Source organism: Geotrypetes seraphini, chromosome 13 (assembly GCF_902459505.1).
Source record: "Geotrypetes seraphini chromosome 13, aGeoSer1.1, whole genome shotgun sequence".
In the NCBI taxonomy this organism is placed as follows: domain Eukaryota; kingdom Metazoa; phylum Chordata; class Amphibia; order Gymnophiona; family Dermophiidae; genus Geotrypetes; species Geotrypetes seraphini.
The window spans coordinates 28520037-28546779 of record NC_047096.1 but is presented as its reverse complement, the minus strand read 5'-3'; the positions used below and the strand labels follow the sequence as shown (position 1 = coordinate 28546779).

At 44.6% G+C, this 26743-nt stretch overlaps 1 protein-coding gene across 7 annotated transcripts in view; it reads right to left on the bottom strand.

The window, feature by feature from the left end:
- Positions 1-26743, bottom strand: part of CADM1 (cell adhesion molecule 1) — a 752856-nt gene that overhangs the window by 81196 nt on the left and 644917 nt on the right. For all 7 annotated transcript variants that reach the window (XM_033918796.1, XM_033918799.1, XM_033918802.1 and 4 more), the window contains one exon: positions 9819-9991. In XM_033918796.1, the coding sequence (XP_033774687.1) occupies positions 9819-9991 (173 nt within the window). The remainder of the gene's footprint in view (positions 1-9818; positions 9992-26743) is intronic.

Sequence of the window (26743 nt, the reverse complement as noted above, 5' to 3'; positions counted from 1 at the left end):
GTCCTATGTGCTCCACCAATGTGTACATCTACCAGCAAAACATGTGCTAAGATAAGATACACACATATTCACAGAATAGAGCTTAGGCAGAAATTTGGCATTTATGGGCATTTGTGCACACATACATGCATACAGTATATACTATTATTCTAATTATTTACACATGTTACTGCCCTCTGTGTAGAATCGTCTTCATTGTACCAAATCATTATTCAGACATTCTGCTTTCTGAAAAGGAATGACCTCTCAGTGCTATGAGACACACTAATGCAGGGGTGTCCAACCTGCAGCCCGAGGATTTTTGTGCGGCCCCAGTTGAGGGCGATGCAGTGTTTTCCTCTGCTGCCCCCGGTGTGTTTACCGTCTTGCCGGCTCCCTCCTCTGTCTTGCTGCAGCGTTTGCGCGGCCCCAGAAACATTTTTTTTGGCCAATGCGGCCCAGGGAAGCCAAAAGGTTGGACACCCCTGCTCTAATGCCTTTTACTATTTCTTACCATGAGTATGAAATGCTATAGCTGCCTACCTGCATGCACACTCTGAAATCTCATAATCTTGCGTCAGGAATAAGGTCACTGGCCTTCAGCAAAAAATGAACTCAGTAGGACCTGACAGGCAGCTTTTACCTGCCTTCTGGTACATTTTTCTTTTAAGAATTAGTAAGCTCTCTCTTTTTTTTTATATTAGCTATGATGATTGTATTTTTATGTCTTTGCACTCTCATTAATGATCACTATAATTTTATGTGATGCTTTTTACTGCAAACCACTTTGACAGATAAAATTGAAAGGTGGCTTGTCAAATCAATAAACGAAACCAAACATTGCATCCCTGTAAATATAGAGAACTCCTCTCTCAGTTATCACTACTGACAGAGGAGCGCTGGGAAAAAAAGGTCATTTTATTATGAACAGAGAGCTCTCTGAACCCCCCTCCCCCCAAAAAAAAAAACCCAAAACAAAAATCAAGCACCCCAAAACAAAAAGAAAAACCCAAAAATAAATGGAAAGAAAAAATCACTGTGGAAATTAGAAGTCCATAAGCAACTAAGGCTGCCTCTCCTTCCTCCACGTAAGCATCAGAAGATTCTTTTGTTAGGTTGTGAGAAGAGCAGGGGGTGAGGAAAGCCTTGTAAAGTTTGATCTGTTAAGTGGCACCAGCAGATGAGACCCTCTTGCTGCCATGCATCTCTCTTGCTCTCTCCGAGCCACTATCTTCGTCTTGCTTGCTCCTTGAATACATCCTGCAGGAAGCAAAACTACCTCTCCGCCAACAATTGGAAAGGATGCCAATGAATAGCAAAGCCAAGAAGTGTTCCACTTTATTCTGCTGTATTTCTTTTCCAATAAAGTGAAATATAAACATTGAGACTCAATAATGCCAAAAGGGGGGAATTCATGAAAAGGTGTTAAGAGCGTTTGCATGTGCTAATAACTAAAGATGTCCGTTATATTCCTATGGGCATCTTTAACAGTTAGCGCATGCTAACATGATTGCGTGCACTAACTTGCTTAATGCCCTTTCACGAGTTCCCCTTTAATGTCACTGGAACACAATTTCTTGCTTACAAATGTGAGCAAAGTATCAAAAAGACATTTTTTTTTTTCTAACTGAACTGGCTCTCTAGTGAAATGACTCCAGCCTGGGCCAAGCAGGCAGAGGGATTCTGTTGCCAAGAGGCTTTCGCTCTCTCTTTCTCTCCGGCACAGCTAGAGATTCTCCAGCCTGCCATCCCATGAAAAACCGGACTACACAGCAGCTACAAAATTCATGGCAAGAGGCAGAGGAACAGGTGTTCGGTCCCTTTAAAAATTTCTCCTCAGCCCCTTCAGCTGCGCCGGAGAGAGAGAGCAAAAGTCTCTTGGCAACAGAATCCCTCTGCCTGCTTGGCCCAGGCTGGAGTCATTTCACTAGAGAGCCCGTTCACAGCCCCCTTTATTACCCTTTCTGTTTCTCTACTTACAGAAGAGGGAAAAAAGTGTGCCGGGTAAATAGGGAGATTCACATGGATAATATAATTTGCTGGATATGTAACATATTTTACAGAAGGATATACAAAAATTGGTTTTCAAATATCTAAGTGTCCCCTGAAGAAGGCAGCTTCTAAATGCCGAAACTAGGATCCATGTTGGGACTTAAGGAATTTACTGTTTTGAATTAAGATCCATTTTGGTTGTTTAGGATATCCCCCTTGTCTTTCCTTGTTGTTTTTGCCTATTTCCCAGGACAAGGGGCTCTTCTGTTTTACCTGCTTACTGTAAAAGATTAGCCCATCCCTATTGCACAAGTTTTTTTGAATACTAACTCTGTAGTGTTTTATCCCAGTATATCCCAGAAAGAATTTGTTTCTGTTCAACAGGCATTCCCTACTCGTATAGCTTGACTTTCACTATGACTGATCCAGTATAGGGAAAATGACAAATGCCACACTTGGGTTTAACGGAAATAACATCCTTGCATAACGGACTGGAGGACGGCCTGCCAACAGATTCCAGACCCTGGGGTTCACAGTGTTATCCAAAGCAAAGAGGAGTGAAAGAACATCATTACTATTGTTATTGCCCAATTCTGGGAATGAAAAACTGAAGCAAAGGCAAATGACTCTCTGAAGATCTCTATGTAAGGATTGATATCCAAGTGACTGAAATGCAAGGGACCTGGGGAGAGGAAGAAGCGATATTTCTATATTGCGTCACACATGTAATCAAACTCTGGAATTTGTCGTCAGAGAATATGGTAAAATCAATTAGTCTAGCTTGGGGAAATCCACTGTTTATTTATAGGATAAGCAGTATAAAATTTGTTTTACTACTTGGGATCTAACTAGGAACTTGGGACATGGGTTGGCCACTGTTCGAAACAGGATACTGGGCTTGATAGACTTTTGATCTGTCCCAGTATGGCAATTCTTATGTTCTAATTTTACAAGGGGCTGCCAGAGCCTTCTCCAGCGCATTACTGCTTATGTCTGTGTTCTACCCATCTCTGTGTTCACTTGAAATCAAATGCTATTATTTTTCACTTGTATTTAGGCTTTAATAATTTCCTTCTTTAGCTTAAGGTTTTCCATTAGTTTCAGGCTTCTTCTAAGATTTGTTCATAGAAAATACTTGGAGGGGGCAGAGGGGTTAAAGGGGGGAAAATGAGGCCCTCAACACTATAGTGATCAAACTGAATTTTGCAAAGGAATTGGCAAGACTTTGAACTAAAGACTCACTTTGCAGTGATGGAACATAAAATGATTCCCAGGCTTTTGATTTTTAAATTTTATCTAAAGCACGCCAACTTCACATCGCTGCCACATCTGGTATTCCTTTCATCTCACAGAGAGCTTGTGGGCTCCTAATTAATGCAGCAAACCTTTAATTATGCTGCACACCTTTATTGTGCTCAGTGCAACTTCGGGGGAGTTGTGAGCTCCACTTGGGAATTCAGCAGAAGAAAAGTGGGAAAAGTAGAAGTGGGAGATCCATGCACCTTATTCATATGCCCCTTCCTTTGCTCAAAGCTCGCACTCTATCATGAGTTCACTTGTTTAATGGGAGACCTTTGGCAGGGCTTCAAACATCACTCTAAGCCTGACTTAGGGGAATTTTAGCTGGCCAGACTGTTCAGTCTGTGTTGGAGCTTGGTTGTGGCACTAAGATTAATTTGATTTTGCCAAAATTAAAAAACAAACAAACCACCAAACAAAAAACCTCCAAAAACCCAAACACCGCCCACCAGGCTACTCCAGACGCCTTCTTACTGCTCTACTAGGATTTCCCATAATAGCTGAAGCTGTCATAGAGGCAGGTATGCACTGTTTCTTTCACATATTTGGGGGGTAGCACACTCCCTCCAGTTACTGCCATCGCACAAGTCCCCGACACCGGGAGGGATGCACACTCCCTCCTGCCATCACCATCAAACAACCCCTCAACACTCCCCGACAGTGGAAGGGATGTCCACTCTCTCCTGCCACCGTTGCCCAACACTCGCCCTCAGTGCCCTCGACGAGTCTTCACCCTCCTATTTTCTTCACAAAGGCTGGCTGGAGGGATGCCTACTCCCTCCAGCTGGCAGGCCCAACTCTTCAAAATGGCAGACCTTCCCGTTTCCGGTGCATTCTGGGATGCGCTGGGAAGGGGCCTAAGACTCTGAGTGGCCCAATTGGGGGCTGTTGGGTGACAGTGGTGGCAGGAGGGAATGGGCATCCCTCCCACTGCTGGGGGTGTGTCGGTGTGTGTTTGCATGACAGCAGTGGTGGGAGGGAATAGGTATCCCTTCTGCTGTGGGGTGGGGGGTGTCGGGGGGGTTGTACAATAGCAGTGGGATGGAGTGGACATCCATCCTGCCAATCTTCGATTTGGGTTCTTTTTTTTTAATTGGGGGAGGGGGTGAGGGGGGTCTGAGTTGTCAAATCCTACTTTCCTGTCAGTGTCTGAGCCAATCAGCACAGGCATTGATCAGAAAGTAAGGCTACGACATCTCAGACCCTGCCGGAAAAATTTGATCGTAAATGTGCTACAACGAGATTAGGGAATCACCCAGTGATGAGAGAGAATCGCCTGGAGTGCTCATTTTAATATTAATGACTTCGTTGCACAGCACATTCAGAGACAGCTAGGAAGCTCGGAAAAGACCACAGTGAGCCATTCTGATAATCGACCAGTAAAATACTGCCATGCTAAACCGGCTGGAGGAGGTCTAGCCACCGCGTTAAAGGCACGTTAGGTTTTGAGAATCTTTCCCTAAGTATTTCTTCTACCTTGAGAACACGTAGCTTGCTAACTGAGCCTCCAACCACCACCCAGGGCCATCTGATCAGAAAAAAGTATGCCTCAATAAAAACTTCTAAAAATTAAAAAAAAAGAAAAGTTTCCTGGTTTCGTTACTTATGGTTTTGGTAGGACGTTTCCTACCTTGGCTTCCTTCTGAGGCAATGATAGACCTAATTGCATCGTTTGTTTTACTATTTGTTCAGTGTATTGGCCATTGTTGCCTTATTGTTCTGTATAAAACTTTTCAATAAAAATGATTGAACTCAAAAAAAAAAAAAAAAGAAAAAAGTAAATTGACCAAACTGATGGGTACCATCAATGTACTAAAGAGATGCAGAGTTTGGACGGTTTTACTCACTAAATTGTGTCTGGTCAGGAGAGTTCATGTTCTGGAAGTCTGCAGAACAGGGCTTATCAAATCTATCCTAAAAACCTGCAGCCAGTCAGGTTTGCAAAATACCCTAATAAATATGAACGTAGCTAATCTGCGTATGGTGCATGCAAATTTATTTCAAGCATATTCTTTATGGGTATCCTGATCATCCGTGGGGACCCGAGGATAGATTTGAAGGTTCTGTTATAGGAGGAGTGGCTAAGAGCTTAGGAAACCAGGTTGCAATCTACTATTGCCTCAAATACTGAGTTAGATTGTACGCTTTTAGGGCAGGGATTTATCTGACCTGATTTAAAAAGCTATACGCCACCTTGAACATTGGAAAAGCAAGTTACACAGCCACAAATTATGATTATTTCTAAACAATTTTTTGGTGCCTCATACCTAGGTATCAGTAAAACAATCAGTATTTCCCGCTGTGTTTTCCTATCAAGGACTCAGAAAATTCATTTATGCTTTCAAAGGAGAATTTTCCATTTTCAGTAGCTCTTTGGTAATTCATTTATCATGAACAATGCTAATTTCTTGTTTCCCAGAACTATCTGGATGGAATGATATAGATGAATCAAAAAAAGCCTACTGAAGACAATAGTGTAACTGTGCTTGAAGAGCCTTTCAAAGCTCTATCGTACATATATAACTGAGGAAGGCAGAGCTTTTGTTCTATACGTTGACGGAAGCTCAAAGTTGCAACACTGGGGAAACGATCGCACTGCTCAGGGAGTCTATAGGTCTATGTGCACTTTGTACCTAAGGCCCTGGAAGTATTTTAAGATAACCCTCTTATGGCATTACTCTTTAACAATGCTGGCTGACTGGCCTTGTGAGCAGTGGCGTAGCGGGGGTGAGAGATGTCTGTGACGGTCGCGCTCCTCCCACCCCCTCTTCTCCACCCTCCACCCCATCCGCTCCTTCCCCATCCCTTCCTGCTGCGTATACCCCTTCCTTTGTACGTCTAATATTCCCGGTGTGAGCAGCAACCTTCAACCTGCTGCTCGCGCCAGCATCGGCTCTTCCTCTGCCGTCACCTCCTTGGTGCGGGTGCGAGCGTCAGGCTGGGGTTGCTGCTCGTGTTGGGAACGTTAATGAGGTACGGGGGAAGGGATGTGGTGTGCGTGCATGGTAGTAGGGGGGGGATAGAGAAGAGGAGAGGTGTCCCCCCCACTTACTATGCCAATGGCTGTATTTCAGTCCCCATAAACGTTACATCTATTTTGTAACATAGGTAACATGCCACAGTTTTCCAAAGTAAAATATAAGCTAACTGAATTGACCCCCCCCTTTTATCAAGCTGTGCTGCCGAGCAGCGCAAGCTAAATGATGAGCTGTCACTGCCAACTCCAGACTCCGTCCCTTCTTTCTTGCGGCGCTGTATGCCTGGAACAGGTTGCCTGAATCAAAACGTCATGCTCCATCCCTGGTAGTGTTCAAATCCAAGCTACAGGCCCACTTTTTTTGAAACTGCCTTCAACTCTTAACTTCCCCTCACTGCTGTCAGATACCTAGACCTCCTATAACCTCCCCAACCCTGAAATGTCTTGTCTAAATTAGATTGTAAGCTCTTCTGAGCAGGGACTGTCTATTGTATGTTACAGTGTATAGCACTGCACATGCTTTTCAGCGCTATAGAAATAATAAATAGTAGTAGAATAGGCAGCTTGGCATTTAGCTTGAGCTGTTCGGCAGCGTGGCTTGATAAAGGGGGGACGTATACCTAAACTAGTGAAAACTAGAGCCAGGTAATCTACAGTCAGCAATCCAGCAACATACCAGGTGTATTCATATTTAGGTTTATTCATGAATTTGATTCATCATTTATGCTGGCTTTTGCAAAGCTGCTGTGGAGGTTTCTACCGTGGGCCAGCAATGTAAATCCTTGAACGCTCATAGAATTCCTATGAGTGCCAGAGCATTTAACCTCACCGGCCTCTTCCACGGCTTTGTAAAAGGAACCCTTACTTTGGAAATAAAAGTCTGGGCCAGGGGAAAGCAATTCCAGTCCTTGAGAGCCACAGGCAGGTCAGGTTTTCAGAATATCCATAATAAATAGCAAGAGCAAAGTGGAAACGTCCAATCAGATTGGTGCACAAAAAAGTGTCTTTCAACTCATCTGATAAATCCAATGGTCTGCAGACATAGTAGATTTTTGTTTTAAATAAATGCTGTATTTTATATATTTTATTTGCTTTTATTCTTTGCTGTTTTTTAACATTTTTTCATATATGTTTTTATATTTTTAATATTTGCTGTTCATGTTCTAATGTATAATTATGTTTATTTACTTATGATTGTTTATATGTATGTAATTCGTAGACTCCTGATGCAGGCCGGGTGGCCGAAACATGATCATGTCGAGTCGTTGAGTTGCTTTGGATGTATGAGCTATTTTGGGTTAATAAAGACCATTGGATTTATCAGATGAGTTGAAAGACACTTTTTTGTGCACCAATCTGATTGGACATTTCCACTTTGCTCTTGCCTGTTTGATTTTTGTGGAATTACTTCCCCTGTTTTATTGTATCCACAATAAATATGCATGAGATAGATTTGCATCTGAAGGAGGCAGTGCATGCAGATCCATCTCGTACATATTCACTGTGGATATTCTGAAAACCTGACCTGCCTGTGGCTCTCGAGGACCGGAATTGCCTCCACATGGTCTAGGCGATTCACAAACACAATTTTAAAAATATACAGATAGAAAAGGAACTCCATAATCAGTATAGCATAGAAACACTCACGCTGCAATGAAGTCACACTGGGACTAAGTATTCTTCTATCTTGGGAACATGTTGCTTGCTAACAGCCTTCAACCACCACCCAGAAGAAAGTGGGCCTCCTACCTAGGGTTACCAGACGTCTGGATTTACCCATATATGTCCTCTGGGTGTCCAGACATTTTTCTAACTTGTAAGGAGTTGTCCAGGTTTTGGCTCAGGGCTATGTCTGGAAGGGCCTCCGAGCATGCGCTGATATCACTGCATCACATCCGCACATGCTCAGAGGCCCTCCCAGACACAGCCGTGAGCGTAAGAGAAGATTTTTTTTGGGGGGGGGCGGGGCTGGGGCTGAACAGGGGTGGGTGGCATGGGGCATTGCTGGGGGGTGGGGCCACGTGCCCGGTTTATTCCTCTGTAAAATCTGGTAACCCTAACTCCTACCAAGCTCAATATAGCTCCCCCCAAAATACACTTCCCCCTCCCCATTCGCAGTTTCTGCACTCGCGATTTCACATAATCGCAATTTTTTTTCTGGGGAGGGGGAAAATTTAAAACACACACATTTTTTACCTCCCTGCCGCCTTCCCGGCCTTACCTGGTGGTCTAGCGGGCTTTCGGGGCAGGAGCGATCTTCCTACGCTCCTGCCCCGTGCAGATCGCCATGAGGAAACTGCGGTAGGGAGTTCCCATCGTAGTCTTGAGAGACTACGGGAACTCACAGCAGCCATTTCCTCATGGCAATCTGCACGGGGCAGGAGCGTAGGAAGATCGCTCCTGCCCCGAAAGCCCTCTAGACCACCAGGTAAGGCCGGGAAGGCGGCAGGGAGGTGGGGGTGGGTCAGAGCTGGATAATCGCGTTTTTTCGACATTCGCGGTCTGGCTCTGCCCCTATCCCCCGCGAAAAACGAGGGAGAAGTGTAAACAACAAAAAAACAAAACTAGAGAAATAGGAAGGCAAAACCCATGAAAAAACTTGGAAAAAAAAAAATTGTTGTAGAGGTCGGCCAAAAAACTTCCAGCAGCCAGGCTTGAATAATCAAAATTTTATTTCCAAAGCACTCAAAACTGAAAAAAGCAGATACAGGGCCATGTCTGCTTCAGGGGGGTTAAGGTGCTCTTTAAAACTGTAAAGGGAAGTGCTGAGGAAACATACAGTTCCAGTGATGGAAAGCCACAAAGCAATACCAGAAAATGCAACTGCTTCTGGCTCTGACAAGTCAACAGTGCTTCTTCCCAAACTTTTTTCGGTGCCATCTTATCGAAATACTGAGCAAACCTGACCCTACTTAACTTCCAAGACGCATGGGATTAGATGAATCTAAAGACATGTGGATTTAGAACACGGGAAGAGTCTGGAAAAACTGAGGAGGGAAAAATCTTAGCGCAAGCCCAGTAATATTTTGAGTAATGCCCTCAGGTATTTTAGCCCACAAACTCTCACTTTAGTTATAAAGTAGAAGAAAGCTCCTGGAAAAAAAAATATATCAAATTTGATTGATAGCAAAGGAATAGATAAAAAACAAAACAAAACACAGTTATTCTGCAATCATGGGAAAGAAGAGAAGTTATGAAAGTTGGAGGCCGGTTACGCAGAATCTGAGTGGTTTGCCTTAGACCCCTGCCCCCCTTCTTCACAGAGCGAGATGCTGCTGCTTGAGTGTTCACCTAGGGAATGCTGGGAAGAGAGAGACGATCTGGCAATGAAACCCACACAAATTAAGGAGAGAGATGAAGTAAAACAAGGCAAATAAAGGGGGGGCCCTGCAACCTGCATGAGGTGATGAAGGGACGTTGTCCTAGTTCAAGTGTTCATGCATGAAAATATCAATCCTCTTTCTCCTCTCACATACAAAAGCAAAATAAAAAGCTTATTTTGATAACACCGCTGTCAAGCAACTGTGTTTTGTGGTCATTACTTGCATACAATTTGGCTTCTCTCACATACCGTAGACATAGAGCTTGTAGTCAGCATGCGAAGCGCCCACTGCATTAGAGGCACCACATCGATATGTGCCGTTATCCGTTTTGTTTAGGTTGTTGATAAGCAGCTTGAGGCCTGACACAATAGCATGCACTGGTAGGTCATCATCTACTCTTATCCACTTTACGTGTTCAGGTCTGCAGAGAAAAGAGAAGACACCATAAAAGCCCACTAGTAACTGTATCTCTGGCTCATTTTTTGACTGGGACACCTGTTTGCTACCAGGCAACAACAGTTTTCTGCAGAGGTCTTATTTGGACTAATTCAGACCTAGGCTCCCCGAATTCTGTAATCTTTTGCACTCATTTTCACACTCAGCCCCGCAAAACTGCATGTTTAGGTTACACTTGTAAGTTAATTGGTAGATTAGGTGTTAACTGGGATTAACAACCAATATCAGCAATAGTTAGAGATCATTGGTGCTAATTTGCTGTGAAGTGTGTAATTGTACTTAGGGCTCCTTTTACTGAGCTGGCAATAGTTCTTGGCACGTAGCGCGGGGTTAGCACGCACGGCAATGCAGCGTGCACTAAAAACGCTAGTGCACCTTAGTAAAAGGAGCCCTTAGTCGCTATACTAGAATTTTAGCATGCAAAGCTTTAGTGCATACTACTAAGGGAGGTATGAATGTTGGGGGGGGGGGCGCATGCCTAGCCCTTATGAGCTATGATTCTGGAATACTTGATTACACGCACAACCAGTGGCGTAAGTAAGGGTGGGGGGAGGGGGGTCCGTCCCAAGTGCCGTCTTGCTGGGGGCGCCGGCACCCATCCTCCTCTCCGACCCCTCGCTCCTTCCCCGCCCCCCCTCCACTATCACGCGCACGTACCCCTTTCCCCGTACCTCTTTAAAGTTCCCGGCGCGAGCAGCAACCCCAACCTGCTGCTCGTGCTAGAAACAGTTCTTCCTCTGACATCTCTTCCTGGACCCGTGCCTAGGAAGTGAAGTCTGAGGAAGAGCCGACGCCGTCATGAGCAGCAGGTTGGGGGTTGCCGCCCGCGCCGGGAACGCTAATAAAGTGCGAGAGAAGGGATGCGTGTGAGGTGCGGGAGGGGGAGGGGGAGGGGCACCACCACCCCGAACACCTCTCATTCTCATTACGTCATAGTGCACAACTGCAACATTTAGTCAGTCGTTCACACCAGCCGTTAACATTGTGTAAACAGACACGCCTAAATGTTGGCACATAAATACCAACTTATGCTAGGATTCTATAACTGCAATTATGTGCGAAAATGGCAATATAGAAAATAAAAACATAAATGATGCCATACTGGGATAGTCTGAAAAGCCATTAAGCCCAGTATCCCGTTTCCAAATATAGCCAATCCACGTCCCTTGCAAGATTTCAAGAGTATAAAAACAGATATTATGATGCTTATCCTAGAGAAAAAAAAAAGCATCCTAGCACCTAAATTTCAGCAACCTTTCTCAGAATAATCTCCCCCCCCCCCCCGATCAACACCACCCAGTTTCTGTGAAAACGTAATGGGATGTTTTCCTAAAGAACCAATAGGACTAGATCATATGTTTTGCTTCTGTTTCGGAGGTGCCATCTAATCATATTAAGGTCTCTTTTCTTGGGGCAAATGCAACTGAAACGGAGGTCCAGTCAGGGCCCCTGGTCACTTGTGATTCTGTAGAAGGGCTGTAAAATCCAGCCGTCCCTTCGGAAGACTCCATGCCTCACAGAATCACCATAGGACAGAGGGGCTTGGTATCTATCTATTTATGATCCCAGCTCCTTGGGAGGGCAGTGGCAGCCTAGTACTTCAAAGCCCTTGAGTTTTAACTAAGAAGCACCGCTGTGTTCGGTGGAATTTAAAGTATAAGGTCAGCTCTGGGCAACAGAGCAGCTAGATGCAACCTGCTGCATGAAAGCTAGAAAGGAACGGTTAGTGAAGCAGATTAGGGGATAGGGTTGGGGGAAAGAGAATGGGAAGGGTTCAAATATGATGAGAGATTTCAGACAAGAGTTAAGTGGGGCAGAAGGAATGCAGGGGAGGGTGTATGAAGGGACTAGAAAGATTGTTGTGAATAAGGGTTAAAACTGGAAAGGGGAACAAAAGTTTGATGAGTAATATAAGGGGTGGATTTTAGGGAAGCAAGAGTGAAGGTGGGTCATCGCTCCCTCTTCTGATCTCGGATCACCTCCCATATCCCTTCTTCCCTCACCTCCTTTCCCCATATTTCCATATTCCACTTGGCCGATACCCCTTCTCCATTTCCTTCTTCTGAAATCTCCCAGAATCTTTCTCCTTCCTATTTCTGATTACTAAACTACCCTTTTCCCCCAAAGAGAACCTAATGAATTAATTGGACACATAAATGCCAGAAAATGCCTATGCACAGTATTTAATAAGCAAACGAGTCGCACAATTTCACAGAATAGGGAAAATTAAACTAAACTAAACTAACTAAACTAAACCTTAGGTTTGTATACCGCGCCATCTCCACAAGCGTAGAGCTCGGCACGGTTTACAGGGTTAGGTTGAAAAGGAGCTGCAATGAAGGGTTATAGGAAAGTAGCTAGGAAGATAAAGAGGGACAGGGAACCAAAAAGCGTTTTCAGGTGTTTGCGGAAGGATTGGAGGGAACTTGAAATTCTGAGCGGGGATGTGAGGTTATTCCAGAGTTCTGTGGTTCTAAAGGGGAGGGATGTTCCTAATTTTCCTACGCGGGATATACCTTTTGTAGAGGGGAATGATAGTTTCAGTTTTTGGGAGGATCTAGTGGAATTAGGGTTAGAGGAATTCCAGAAGAGTGGGATAACGGGAGGGAGGATGCCATGTAGGATCTTGAAGGCTAAACAGGCACATTTAAAGAGGACTCTGGAGTGAACTGGGAGCCAGTGAAGTTTGGACAGGAGTGGGGAGACGTGGTCGAACTTGCCTTTTGCGAAAATAAGCTTGGTCGCGGCGTTCTGGATTAGCTGAAGTCTATGGAGTTTTTTTTTAGTTAGGCTTAAATAGATGGAGTTGCAATAATCCAGTCTAGAGAGGATGGTGGATTGAACAAGGACGGTGAAGTGAGAATGATGAAAGTACGATCTCACTTTCCTCAGCATATGAAGACTAAAGAAATTAATTTATAAAGTCATTTTCACCTATATGTGGCCACATATACATATGTAAATGGCCTGTTAGAGAATACCGTCTAGCGTATAACAATGCACAATAACAGGATTTTATTTATTTAAAAGATGTCTAATCTGCTCCATCTACATTTCTGAGTGGCGTCCAACAAATATTTGCAATCTTTAAATCAGAAAAACAAACACATAACATACAATAACTAAAGAGTACACCTAAACACACATTTCATAAACAATGAGCAACTCATAGTATCAATAATTCTTATCTTGACCCAAAATAAAAGTTTTGTAAGTAAAAAGCAATTCATGAAATCATTGAGTCTCCCCTTGAGAAATATTAAATGCATGCTGAAATGATACGGACTTTAAGACCTTTTTAGAGTCATACTTTGCTGCTAGGCTTGTTCTAGGTTGATGTTTGCGCGTAGCATGAGAAGAGTTCAAATGTGTACATGCAGTCTACAAAGTACATTAATCTATGTGCAGACTCGCAGACTCATTACGAACATTTGGAATGGGATGATCCAGCTTGGCAATTTCAGTGCAGCCCCTTTCGTTACGGCCTTATCACAGCGTGCTCTCTTCAGCATAACCCTTTCAGCGCAGGCCATATCATCCCGGTGAGAACTGGGTCTGTCGTACAGCTGTTTTAGGTCGGTTACTGTGACTGTTGAAGCTTTTAAGAGTGAGCATTTTTGCTGGGATGTTTATTGCGTTTAAACGCTTTCAAACTCACCAAAGCAACCTGTTGGTCAGTGGCGTACCTAGCATATGTGACACCTAGGGCTCAACATTTTTTGACACCTCCCCATGATTTTTAGTAACAAGCCACATGTCACACATGAGTACCTAGGAAAAGGCAGCATCTTACATACTGCAGTGAGCAGTACATCAGTAAACCCATTGTAAAACTAAACAAGCCAGACTAGTACAGATCCGTCCTACACAGTCGATCCTAACAGAAAACCATGTCTTTTCGAACACACAGAACATAGAAAACACCTTCACCTAGTATGTAATCCCAAACTAACTCCCCCCCCCTTTTACAAAACTGTAGTGTGGTTTTTAGCCACAGTGGTAACAGCTCAGATGCCAACGCTAAAAAACGCTCTACAGTTTTGTAAATGGGGAGATAGAATAAAAATATGTAGACAAAGGGTTAAAACCACGGGCTCGCTGGGCTACTGAAAGTAAAGTAAAAGTTAAAAAAAAAAGTCGTGGCTCAGACGGGTCTTAGACGCATGCGCAGACCACCTATAGATGGTCTGCACATGCGTTGGGATCGCACACTAGCGATCCGTGTCGGCGGATCGGGGCATTCCTCTGATCGCCCCTTTCGAATATTGCTGGTTTGTGAATCCATCGGACCTGCCCGGATCGGACACGGATCGGTCACAATCGGGCAGGTTAGTGAATTTAGCCCTATGCCCATTCAAGTTGCTTGCTATGAAATTTAGGCGCATATTTTATAGCTTAAGAGAGTATGGCAGAACGGTGTGAAACTCCTAATTATTGCCAATTAAATGCTTGTTAATTACAGTAGTTGATTTTTAAGGACCTAATTGGGATCCACATCCAAATCTGGGCAACCTATACAGCAGGTAGGGAACTCTGGTCCTAGAGAGCCGTATTCCAGTTGGGATTTCAGGATTTCCCCAATGAATATGCATGAGATCTATTTGCATGCACTGCTTTCAATGCATATTCATTGGGGAAATCCTGAAAACCCGACTGGAATACAGCTCTCGAAGACCGGTGTTCCCTACCCCTGCTATACAGAATCTAGGGGTACGTACACATGTGCAGTTTTTTGTGAATGTGCCATGGATGACTCTTTTCAAATAGCGTACACTCTCTTGAAAGACAGCGTGTTCGTGCCGTGGCGTAGCGAGGGTGAGCAGTGCCCAGGACGGTAGTGCCCCTCCCCCACCCCGCGCACGTACTCTTTTCCCGTACCTTTTTAACTTCAGTGTGAGCAGCCACCAACTTACTGCCCGCGTCGGCTTTAGCACTCTCCGACGTCACTTACTAAGTGCGGATCCCGGAAGTGACGTCAGCGAGAGCACTGAAGCTGATGCGGACAGCATGGCGGGGGGAGGAGTGGGAAGTGGGAGGAGAAGAGTGAGGGCTTTGGCGCCCTGAGCAAGATGGCGCCCGGGGCAAACTCCCCCACCTCCCCTCCCCCTTACTATGCTACTGTGTTAAGAATATAAGAACATAAGAATTGCTGCTGCTGGGTCAGACTGGTGGTCAATCATGCCCAGCTGTCCACTCACTCGGCGGCCCTTAGGTCAAACTGAATCTACCTTACCTGCGTATGGCCTGGTTCTGCAGGAACTTTTCTAATTTTGTCTTGAATCCCTAGAGGGTGTTTCCCCCTATAACAGCCTCTGGAAGAGCGTTCCAATTTTCTACCACTCCCTGGGCGAAGAACTTCCTTACGTTCGTACAGAATCTATCCCCTTTCAACTTTAGAGAGTGCCCTCTCGTTCTCCCTACCTTGGAGAGCGTGAACGACCTGTCCTTATCTACTAAGTCTATTCCCTTCAGTACCTTGAATGTTTCGATCATGTCCCCTCTCAATCTCCTCTGTTCGAAGGAGAAGAGGCCCAGTTTCTCTAATCTTTCACTGTACGACAACTCCTCCAGCTCCTTAACCATCTTAGTCGCTCTTAGTTGGTGTACATATGTACAAAGGCAATAGTCAAAATAATTTTGTGTCTAGCTTCTGGAGTTCATGGCCCAACTATCAACCTCAGTGAGAAGATCCATCCGGGGAAGCCATGGGATATCAACACTGACATTTCCCATATCGTTGCAAACAAATGCCATCCTTATTATTCACTGGAGCCTTTTCAGAGTTTTTGAAGAGTCATCTATTGTGAGTGTGCTTGGATGACAGGTGACGCGAGGAACCAGTGTCAGTTCGGAGGGTGTGATATTAATGTAGTGGGCCGGTTGATATGAAAGCAGTAATGCTGGACGCAGCCTTGTAATTTAAGTAGCCTATAATTACACAGAGTAAAAGCTGCTGTTAGGATGATTATATGCTCTGCTTGTGTGAGCAGTACATTTTATTATGTAATCCGTTTTGGTTTAAAATTGTCTATAAATATATAAAACTTAAACCTAATTTATGCCGCTTGCTAGTACAGTGGTACCTTGGATTACGAGCATAATCCGGTCCAGGAGCATGCTCGTAATCCAAAATGCTCGTTTATCAAAGCGAGTTTCCCCATAGGAAATAATGGAAACTCGCTTTGATATAGAAACATAGAAATTGAGGGCAGAAAAGGGCCATAGCCCATCGAGTCTGCCCATACCAACTCCCTGATTCTTACTCCCCTATAGATCCCACGTGAATATCCCATTTTCTCTTAAAATCTGACACGCTGTCGGCCTCAATCACCTGCTGAGGCAGCTCGTTCCAATGATCGACCACCCTTTCGGTGAAGAAGTACTTCCTAGCATCACCTTGAAATTTCCCTCCCCTGATTTTCAGCGAGTGTCCTCTGGTTACCGAGGGCCCTGTAAGACTGAAGATATCATCTTTCACCTCTATACGCCCCGTGATATACTTAAAGGTCTCAATCATGTCCCCCCTCTATCTTCGCTCCTCCAGTGAGTACATCCGCAGTTTTTTTAACCTTTCTTCATACGTGAGATCCCTGAGCCCCAAGACCATCCTGGTAGCCATTCGCTGAACCGACTCAACTCTCAACACATCTTTCCGGTAGTGTGGTCTCCAGAATTGAACACAATACTCGAGATGAGGTCTCACCATGGATCTGTACAGTGGCATTATGACTTCAGGTTTTCTGCTGACAAAACCCCTACGGATACAGCCTATCATTTGTCTTGCCTTGGACGAAGCCTTCTCCACATGATTGGCAGCCTTCATATCATCGCTAATGATCACTCCTAAATCTCGTTCCACCGTGGTCCTGGACAAGGTTTCACCATTTAGTGTGTATGTTCTGTGTGGATTTTTTTTGCCTAGGTGCATTACTTTACATTTTTTAGCATTGAAGCCTAACTGCCAAGTTGATGACCACTGTTCTAGCTGTCGTAGGTCCTGCGTCATAAAGTCAGGCACACTGCTTTTGTCTACTATGTTGCATAGTTTGGCGTCGTCGGCAAACAGTGATACCTTTCCTCTAAGCCCTTGGGTCAAATCTCCTATGAATAAATTGAATAGAATCGGCCCTAAGACGGAGCCCTGAGGTACTCCACTCATCACTGCTGACATTTTGGAGGGGATACCATTCACCATCACCCTCTGAAGCCTACCATCTAGCCAATCCCTTACCCATTTAGTGAAAGTATCCCCTAATCCCATTGATTTCAGTTTATTCAACAGCCTACGGTGTGGGACGCTATCAAAAGCTTTGCTGAAGTCCAAATATATCACGTCCAGAGACTCCCCGGCATCCAGATGATGATATGTTCCCCCCTTCCCCCCCCCGAGGCCAGCAGCACTGCTCCCCCCCAACAAGAACCAGCATTGCTTCCCCCAAAGGTCTCCCCCGTGAATTGGCACCCCCTCCCCCCCCCGCCGCCATCGGGCACCCCCCAGCCGCGACCTGAGGTACCCCTAACCCACCCGAACCCTCTTCTTACTTCAGTGTAGCCTCCACACCGGCACCGGCACCAGCATGTCCTGCCGGTGCCCGAAGATCTGCTTCCTGTGCTGGGCCTTGAGCATGTGCGCATGCTCAAGGCCTGAGAGTTCACGTTCTCTCAAGAGAACGTGAACTCTCAGGCCTTGAGCATGCGCACATGCACAAGGCCCAGCATAGGAGGCAGATCTTCGGGCACCAGCACCAACGCACAGAACATGCTGGTGCCGGTGCGGAGGTTACACTAAAGTAAGAAGAGGGTTCGGGTGGGTTGGGGGGCACCTCAGGTCGTGGCGGGGGGGGGTGTCCGATGGCGGCGGGGAGGGGTGCCTGATGGCGGCGGGGGGGGTGCCCGATCGCGGGGGGGAGGGTGCCGGTTCGCGGGGGGGAGTGCTCACAAATCGAGGCGCGCTCGGTTTCCGAGGCGCCAATTTTGCGAATGTTTTGCTCGTCTTGCAAAACACTCGCAAACCGGTGCACTCGTAAACCGAGGTACCACTGTATTTTTAAAAAATGTGCCTACGTAGGATCCTTCTTAAAACAGATGCCCTGTTATAACATTTCTCTACCTGAGGAGAGTAGCCCAATGATAGTTCAGCAGGCTAAGAACCAGGGAAGCCTAGTTCAATTACTAAAAGGATGTTGAAGACGAAATGGTGAGGCAAGTTGGAAACAACCAGAACAACTAAACACCTCACTGGTTTGGGTTCAATTGCAGGATGGCAAAGGAGCCTTCAATATTGTTCACATCAAAATGTGTAAATATCCAACTTGGGCTCATTTCATAGCCTCCTGATTAAATATAGCTTATTAGCTTACTGCTGTCTGGCTTTCTATCAACTTTCAAAAAATGAATAAAGACTAAACAGCAGCAAAAAGTTTCTTCTTTACTTATCCTTTTAATGCAATGTCTCTAGCATGCCCCGATGGGACCCGTTTCGCCCCCAAAAGTTTAAGTTTAAAGTTTATTAAAAAATTTGTTGTACACGCAATGTCAAATACTTCAATGCGTATGACAATTTAAAATTAGGAAACAAACAATAAAACAACTTTATACAAATAAACATGCAGTGTATACGTACAAATAATTACCAGTACAAAAGGAAAGGAGGGTGAACTACAATCTTTAAAGAAAATAGAGGTGCGTTTAGGGAAAAAAAAACAACTGGAGGGTAATAGAAATTAATCTTGAAAGCATGGCTAAACGTGGAAAAGAGGTAAAGGAGATTACGACCTATACGTACAGTCTGATTAAAATTAAGTATTAGAGCATATGCTTTAACCCTTTCAGGACCATAAGGATCGTAGGCCAATTTTTGTGGTTTTGACGACATTTTTATGGTAAAAAGGGCTTGCAGATGCCAAAAAATTGATTTTTTTTGTGAAATATCATTATTTTTTTTAAAAAAAATCACACTTCTGGCTTATGGACAGTGTGGCAAGTGAATCTTCTCGTCAATCTGGTAACGACGCTAATGAATGAATGTCGGAACCAGTTTGTTTACATAAAGGCAGTATCATATGGAATCCGTACATATCAAATTTAGAACTGTAGACTATCCCAATCAAAATTTATAGGATTTTAAAGTTATGGGACAAATATGTCCCTTGGTCCTGAAAGGGTTAATGATAGAAGAATTAAGCTATCTATATCTCATAAAGGAGCTCTTTTTCAGCGTCCTCTCTTTCTTGGGGCATGCGCATAGATTTTTTTTTTAAGGCTGCAAACAGCATAGGTATGAAAGCAAATGAAGTGAAAAATGTTATTTCAGAATATTCACTGCATATAAGGAGCGCCACTGAAAGGGAGTGAGAGAAAAAAACAAAGAAACCCTCAACTCTTCAAACAAAACCAGCGTGACTTGATAAAAACATGCTTACAGATATTTTTTTTTTTAAACACATTTTTAGCTCAGCAGCTGGAGCTCGGCGGGTCTTGCAGGCCCCAACTCTCCTGCTCTTCTTATCCCCGCAGCCTCCTCCCTTTGCCAACACTTAAGCTAGTCAAGCCCTGCTCTCTGTACCTTCCCTGCAGTGAGAGCCCGCGGGTTTAAAGCAGGGCTGTACTGCGGCGTGAAGCCCCACTTTAAACCCGGGGGCTCACACTGCAGAAAAAGCGGCAGAGCCGGGGGAGCAGAGAGGACATGGGAGAAAGCAGGGCAGGAAAAAAACCTCTGGGGGCAGAGTGGAAGATCGGGGCAGAGTGCAGGGCGGCAGTGGAGCAGGAGAGTCGGCAGAGACGTGTGCGACTGGTCCCCAGCAGTCGCTTCTATTCTTGATCGGCCAGCCAAATCGGTGTCCTAATTTTGTTTTGTGAATCGAGCCCCTGCCTACTTTGCATGCGTTTCGCCTCATTTGCATGCACGGATTCGAAGCGGATCGCAGGAGAGGTTAGTGAATAGTGCAGGAGGGAAATCTGGTCACAAACCGATCGGTACACCATCGATTTGCTTTGTGAATCTAGCCCTAAGCTGCTAAGGAAAGATAGTAAACTTAAGTTGTTGGGTTCTGAGGGGGTTCAATAGTCCGAGCATGGTTTTCTCTTCTAATGCTTAATCATCACAGAAAGATAGTTTGAAGGACTGGATGAAGACCATTATCATGCAATTTATGTAGAAGTCTTTAAGGTTACAAGGATTGGATTGGATTAGATGAACAGGTAAAAAGCTCTGAAGGTGTATTAACCACACATTAGTATGAGGATATGGTAGAGATGTTGGATAAGATAGCACTATAGAGCCTAATAACAAACTTACCAAAGAGCTCCTTGGTTTACACGTGAATTACGCTCTCAAAAGTGATTGGTTAGACATATGAAGAGAATCTGTTTTACATGCTGTGATGAGCTTACTAAGATGCAATGTCAAGCTGCATCTAATCGATATTAGGTCGAGATGCTTACAGCAAAACAGAAATTCTATGAGGGGCTAATTAAGGCAGCAGGGAATAGTTCAAAAGAATTGATTCTAACAGTTAAGTTGTTGGGCAAAGGGTTGGCAAAAGGAGAGATTTCATTTGTGCAAGATAGATTTTGCTTTGTATTTTAGGATGAAGATTGTTAAAGGCTCTAAAAACAGATTAAAAAGGCATTTAACAATGTATGAATTAGAGAATGACACAGTGACAAAATTCATCACCGTCCCCGTCCCCGCGGATAACCGCGGGAAACCATCTTCATGTCATTCTTTAAGGAGAGAGGGAAGAATCAGAGTATGAATGGCCACAACCACTGACCCGCAAGCTTTGCTTTGGAGAATGCTGGTGTAGAAGGACTGAGGTTGAAATAGACACTAGAAAATGACATGGGATTATTTCCTGCGGTTATCCGCGGGGACGGGAACGGTGATGAATTTTGTCACCGTGTCATTCTCTAGTATGAATCTTTGGAAAAGTGAATGTAAGAATATATGGGTAGGTGGTTTTAAAAGGTATTTTGTTCACTGATTAAAAACAGTTTGGCTACATCACATGCTACTTACTGCTTATTAGATCCATGTACAAAACTTTTACCAGTGTTTTAGAAACACGCTCTTGAAGACTTTTTGGAAGAATAAATCAATTATAGTCCCTATTTTGAAAAAAATCTACCTTCAGATGCTTCAGAACATTTCAACTATCAGCCGGTATCAAGGCATCCCATTTCTAGAAAATCTTGAAAGAACCGTGACCATTATTGGAAGAGAGTAGGGGTTTCTATCCTTATCAAGCAGGATTCCACACAAGGCACAGAATCGACTCTTTTGGACTTTTATGACTTTATGATAATGGCATCAGCAAGCAGAAGGAATCCACAAAAGAGGGAACGGTACGTACGTGGAGGGGCAGATGAACTTCAATGTAGGGAAATGTAAGGTCATGCATATAGGGAGAAAGAACCCGATGTTCAGCTACCAAAGGAGGGGATTAGTATTAGAGGGAAGTAACCTTGAAAGGGATTTGGGTGTACTGGTGGGTACAACAATGAAGTCAACGGCACAATGTGCAGCAACCGCGAAGAAGGCAAACAGAATGTTGGGTATTATTAAGAAGGGTATTACGACCTGAACAAAAGAAGTCATCCTGCCGTTGTATCGGGCAATGGTGCGCCCGCACCTGGAGTACTGTGTTCAGTATTGGTCACCGTACCTTAAGAAGGATATGGCAATACTTGAGAGTGTCCAGAGGAGAGCGACACGAATGATTAAGGGCATGGAAAACCTTTCATACACTGAAAGATTGGAGAGGCTGGGGCTCTTCTCCCTGGAAAAGCGGAGACTCAGAGGAGACATGATAGAGACCTACAAGATCATGAAGGGCATAGAGAAAGTAGAGAGGGATAGATTCTTCAAACTTTCAAAACATATAAGAACAAGAGGGCATTCGGAAAAATTGGAAGGGGACAGATTCAAAACAAATGCTAGGAAGTTTTTCTTTACCCAGCGTGTGGTGGACACCTGGAATGCACTTCCAGAGGACGTAATAGGACAGAGAACAGTACTGGAGTTCAAGAAAGGATTGGACAATTTCCTGCTGGAAAAAGGGATAGAGGGGTATAGATAGGGAGCTACTGCGCAGGTCCTGGACCTGTTGGGCCGCCGCGTGAGCGGACTGCTGGGCACAATGGACCTCGGGGTCTGACCCAGTGGAGGCATTGCTTATGTTCTTAAGTCTGAGCTTGGATGTTTTGGGAAAGACGTCAAGAAATCCAGTAGAGAAAATGTCCATTCTCAAAACAGCAAGAATGACCTATGTAGACATTTTGGTTGTCCCATCCCTTTTGTCATTTTCATTGCTCTTCTCTATACCTTTTCTAAATCTGCTATATCTTTTTTGAGATACGGCGACCAGAATTGCACATAGTATTCGAGATGTGGCCATAACATAGAGCAATACAAAGGCATTATAACATTTTCATCTTTGTTTTCCAGTCTTTTCTTGATAATTCCTAACATTCTATTTGCTTCCTTAGCCGCTGCCCCCACATTGAGCTTTGGCTGGAGATTATTTCACCTTCCAGAAAAAGGTAAAGAAAGCATAGAAATTTCCTCAATAGCAAAAAGGTTCATATGGACCAAGGGTGGGTAAACAGGGGGACTGGATAAATGTTGGCCAATTAATCTCTACCCCTGAGGCACTATGTAGTGTGTTTGTTTTTCTATATGATTTATTTTATTTTTAATTAATATGTTCACTTCTTTAGGGACCCCTTTTAGACCTGAAATGTGACTTAGAAAACTGATAAATGCAATGTTTTATGGTGCATCAATCAGAGCCGACCTTCTCAGTCTCTGTCCTTGGCACCCTCACACAGGTTTGGTTTTCAGGATAAGTCAAATGTGCAAATTAATCTGACTCCTGGACCAAAAGCATGCAAAGGCTCTCATGATTATGTAGCCAAAAGCCAAATTCCAGAGCACAGCACAAATCAATAAATAAGTAAATAAAACAGAGGGACAGATGGGCCTCACTCAGTATCTGCTGAAGGACCTGTAGGAAAATGCAGATCTAGAAGAAAGCCACCAGACCCCTCCACCCTTCACAGTAAAATAGTAACTGCATAGAAAATGCATTGGCACAAGGATTCCAGGAAGTCTGGACAGACTGCAGTCTGTAATGCCTTATGAAACTGCTGCTTCTTGTTACTGACTTGCCCTGGAGCAGCGTTTCTCAACTCGGTCCTGGAGTGACCCCCCCCCCCCCCTTGCCAGTCAGGTTTTCAGGATATCCGCAATGAATTTGCATACACTTGATTTGCATACACTGACTCCATTAGATGCAAATTTCTTTCATGCATATTCATTGTGGAATATCCTGAAAACCCCTTGCCAGTCAGGTTTTCAGGATATCTGCAATGAATTTGCATACACTTGATTTGCATACACTGCCTCCATTAGATGCAAATTTCTTTCATGCATATTCATTGTGGAATATCCTGAAAACCCCTTGCCAGTCAGGTTTTCAGGATATCTGCAATGAATTTGCATACACTTGATTTGCATACACTGCCTCCATTAGATGCAAATTTCTTTCATGCATATTCATTGTGGAATATCCTGAAAACCCCTTGCCAGTCAGGTTTTCAGGATATCTGCAATGAATTTGCATACACTTGATTTGCATACACTGCCTCCATTAGATGCAAATTTCTTTCATGCATATTCATTGTGGAATATCCTGAAAACCTGACTGGCAAGGGGGGGGGGTCACTCCAGGACCGAGTTGAGAAACACTGCCCTAGATAGAGCAGCTGAAACTGGCGGGCACATTGCTTACAATTCAGAAATGTGCAGCAATCGTGCAATGTCAGTTTACTGTGCAGTTCCACATCAATGCAAGACAGGACAGTCCTAAGCATCTCATTAATTTAATTTAAAAAAAAAGAAGCTTAAAGGCACATGATGAATAGCTCATTAGGGAGAGAGACCTTGGAAGGCTAGAAATGCTCCTGACAGAAGATTGGGTGTTTATTGTTATAGAGGAGGTGCTACTTCTCAAGGTAAGCGTCTGGTCAAGGCAACCAGCAGGTAATAATGTTAACTTAGGCACTCGCCCGCGCTCGTCCATAATCGTGCACGCTATTCCACAAAATGTCCCATGCAAAATTATGGTGGCATGAACACGGTCGCAGCTTTATTAATCACCTTAGCATAACAAATAGCATGTCATTAACTTTAATTAACATATTGCAAACAATGTCATATCCCTTTGCCTTTGCCAGCTAGACAGTGGTGTATTAGTTGTTCGGTTCTTCTCCTCCCTCACAGGCCCACGTTATCACAGAGCCCGAAAACCCAAATTGCTCGAGGCGGTGGCACACTCGAGCAAGCCATAAGCTTTTATCCAATTTATTGACCCTCATCAGTCCCTTTTCCGCCAAAGCTGTGACTCCAAAAGCACTGCCTCCCAACCCAAAAAATTCTACCGCCTCACAAATACAGCAAGGGATGGGTGGGACTTTTTTTGCTCCCCGCTACCCTTCCCCACAAACACCCGTCCTCCCTCACTTAAATCCTCAGTCCCCACAACCACAGAGACTCATCCCTTCTTCCCTTACCCACCAATCACGCCTTCCCAATTCCTTCCATCCACCAGCTAACCCGTTCCCATTAACCCCTTCCGCCCACCCCTTATCCAATCTCCAGATTTCATGCATGCAGTTAATATGCAAATAGTTGAGCCCATGAGCGTCTCCATTCAGGTGAAGCGTGTAGTCTTTGCTAAATGTTGCCATGCCTTCGCCACATAAAGGGGACTAATTTGGAAGCATCTCTATGTGTAAATTGCATGCATGTGTAAAACCACTATTTGAATGGAGAGATCGCACCATGCAGCAATTTCAAGCAGGTGGGCTAGGTGCTTGTTTTAGGCATATCTTGGGCGGGACAAAGATCTACATGTGTATTCCCAGTTTTACAAAGGGAATACACATTTATGAGGAAAAAAATGTCCTCTTTTGGTTTTACACCAGCTCAGAGGTACGCATCAGTTTTTAAAAGGTGCTCATTTTGGATAAAGAGAATAATTTTCTTTAATTCCCCCTTGGTTATTTCGGCCCCCAAACTGAAGAAAAATAAATACTGTATTGCAGCCTCATTTCTTAAATGATAGAACGTACAGATCTGGCTTGTAAAATGGAACAGCTACTTGTGATCTGGGTTCGCCACTACAGGAAACAGGATACTGGGCTTGATGGACTTTTGGTCTGTCCCAGTAAGGCAAATAGAAACTGTTGGATTTGAAAACTAAATAAAGTTAAAAAAAAGAAATTGCCAAGTGGTGTCATTTATTTTTTCAATGTGTATATTTTCAAAATGGCTGATCCCACTGCACATGCAGACGAATACACATGCAATTCTGCACATCTGTATATATTTGAGAAAATGCTCCTCATTCAGCAAAGCCTTTGTTAATGAAAGATTAGGTTCTTACCTGGATAATCTTTTTTCTGTTAATATACACAGGAGTCTGTACGTTAGGTGAACAATCTCCCTGTTGAGGGTAAGGGCCAGGTCAGACAGACAAGCATGCATCCTGGAAAATGAATGGTTCATAGACAAAATCGCGCGAGACAACGGCGCGCAGACAACTGAGCGCAAGGTTGATGGCGCGCCGAAGAAAAGCACTATTTTAAAGGGTTCCGACGGGGGGGTGTTGGTGGGGAACCCCCCTATTTTACTTAACAGACATCGCGCTGGCGTTGTGGGGGGTTTGGGGGGTTGTAACCAGTGTTCCCGCTAAGCTGCGCTGGCGTGCGCTGGCGCACAAAATATTACATCGCAGCGCACAAGTTTCTCGTCACAGCGCACACACGTGCTTGCAGGCAGGCGAGCTGGCAGTCCATGTAACGCGTCGCAAAGGTAAGGGGAGGCTGGGGGAGGAATCGGACGTCGGGGTGGGGGTGCGAGCAGGGAGGGGGGCGATCGGAAGAGGCGTACGGCAGATGGCAGGGCGGCGAGAGGAGAGTCGGGTGGGGGGGGGGAGTAACACCGGAAGAGAGCGGCAAATCCGGGCAAGGCAAGACTTGCAGAGGCGTACCTAGGGGGTGCGGGGGGTCGATCCCGACGGTCCGCTCAGCTCGCCAACAAGGAGAGGCAGCCGGACTCGCGTACGCTCCGACCGCCTCTTCTTGCAAGAAGCCGGGTCTTATTCAATCAGGAGCTGCTTTGACATGCAGCTCCTGATTGGATAAGGCCCGACTTCGTGCAGGAAGAGGCGGTCAGAGCAGACGCGAGTGATTTCCTGCACTAGGCACCACATGAAGTCACCCACCGTACCACTCGATTCGGGTAAGCGCAGGTATCGGTGGGTGGCTTATTTGCGGGGGTGCCTTATTTTATATTTTTGTCTAAAAAGGGGGGGCTGTCTTATTTGATGGCCCTGCCTTATCATCGGGGAAACACGGTACTACTACTAGTAAATTAGTAATGCGCTACAAAACTGAGGCCGCACGAGCGCCATTTTTTATCTATACATGCATGAAGCAAGTTCTTTTCAAGTTTCGATCGTTTGAAGCGTGTGCATAAACTTTCTTTTGCGATCTTCCATAGATTCAGTCAAATAATTTTTACATCCATTCGAAAATGTCGAAGCGTAAAGAGAATGAAGAGTTTGGTAGCAGCACAAAGAAAAAGCGCAGCCAATTTAAGAAGGAATGGCTGACCGAGTTTTTGGTTGACACCACGTTGCCGCACGCGAGT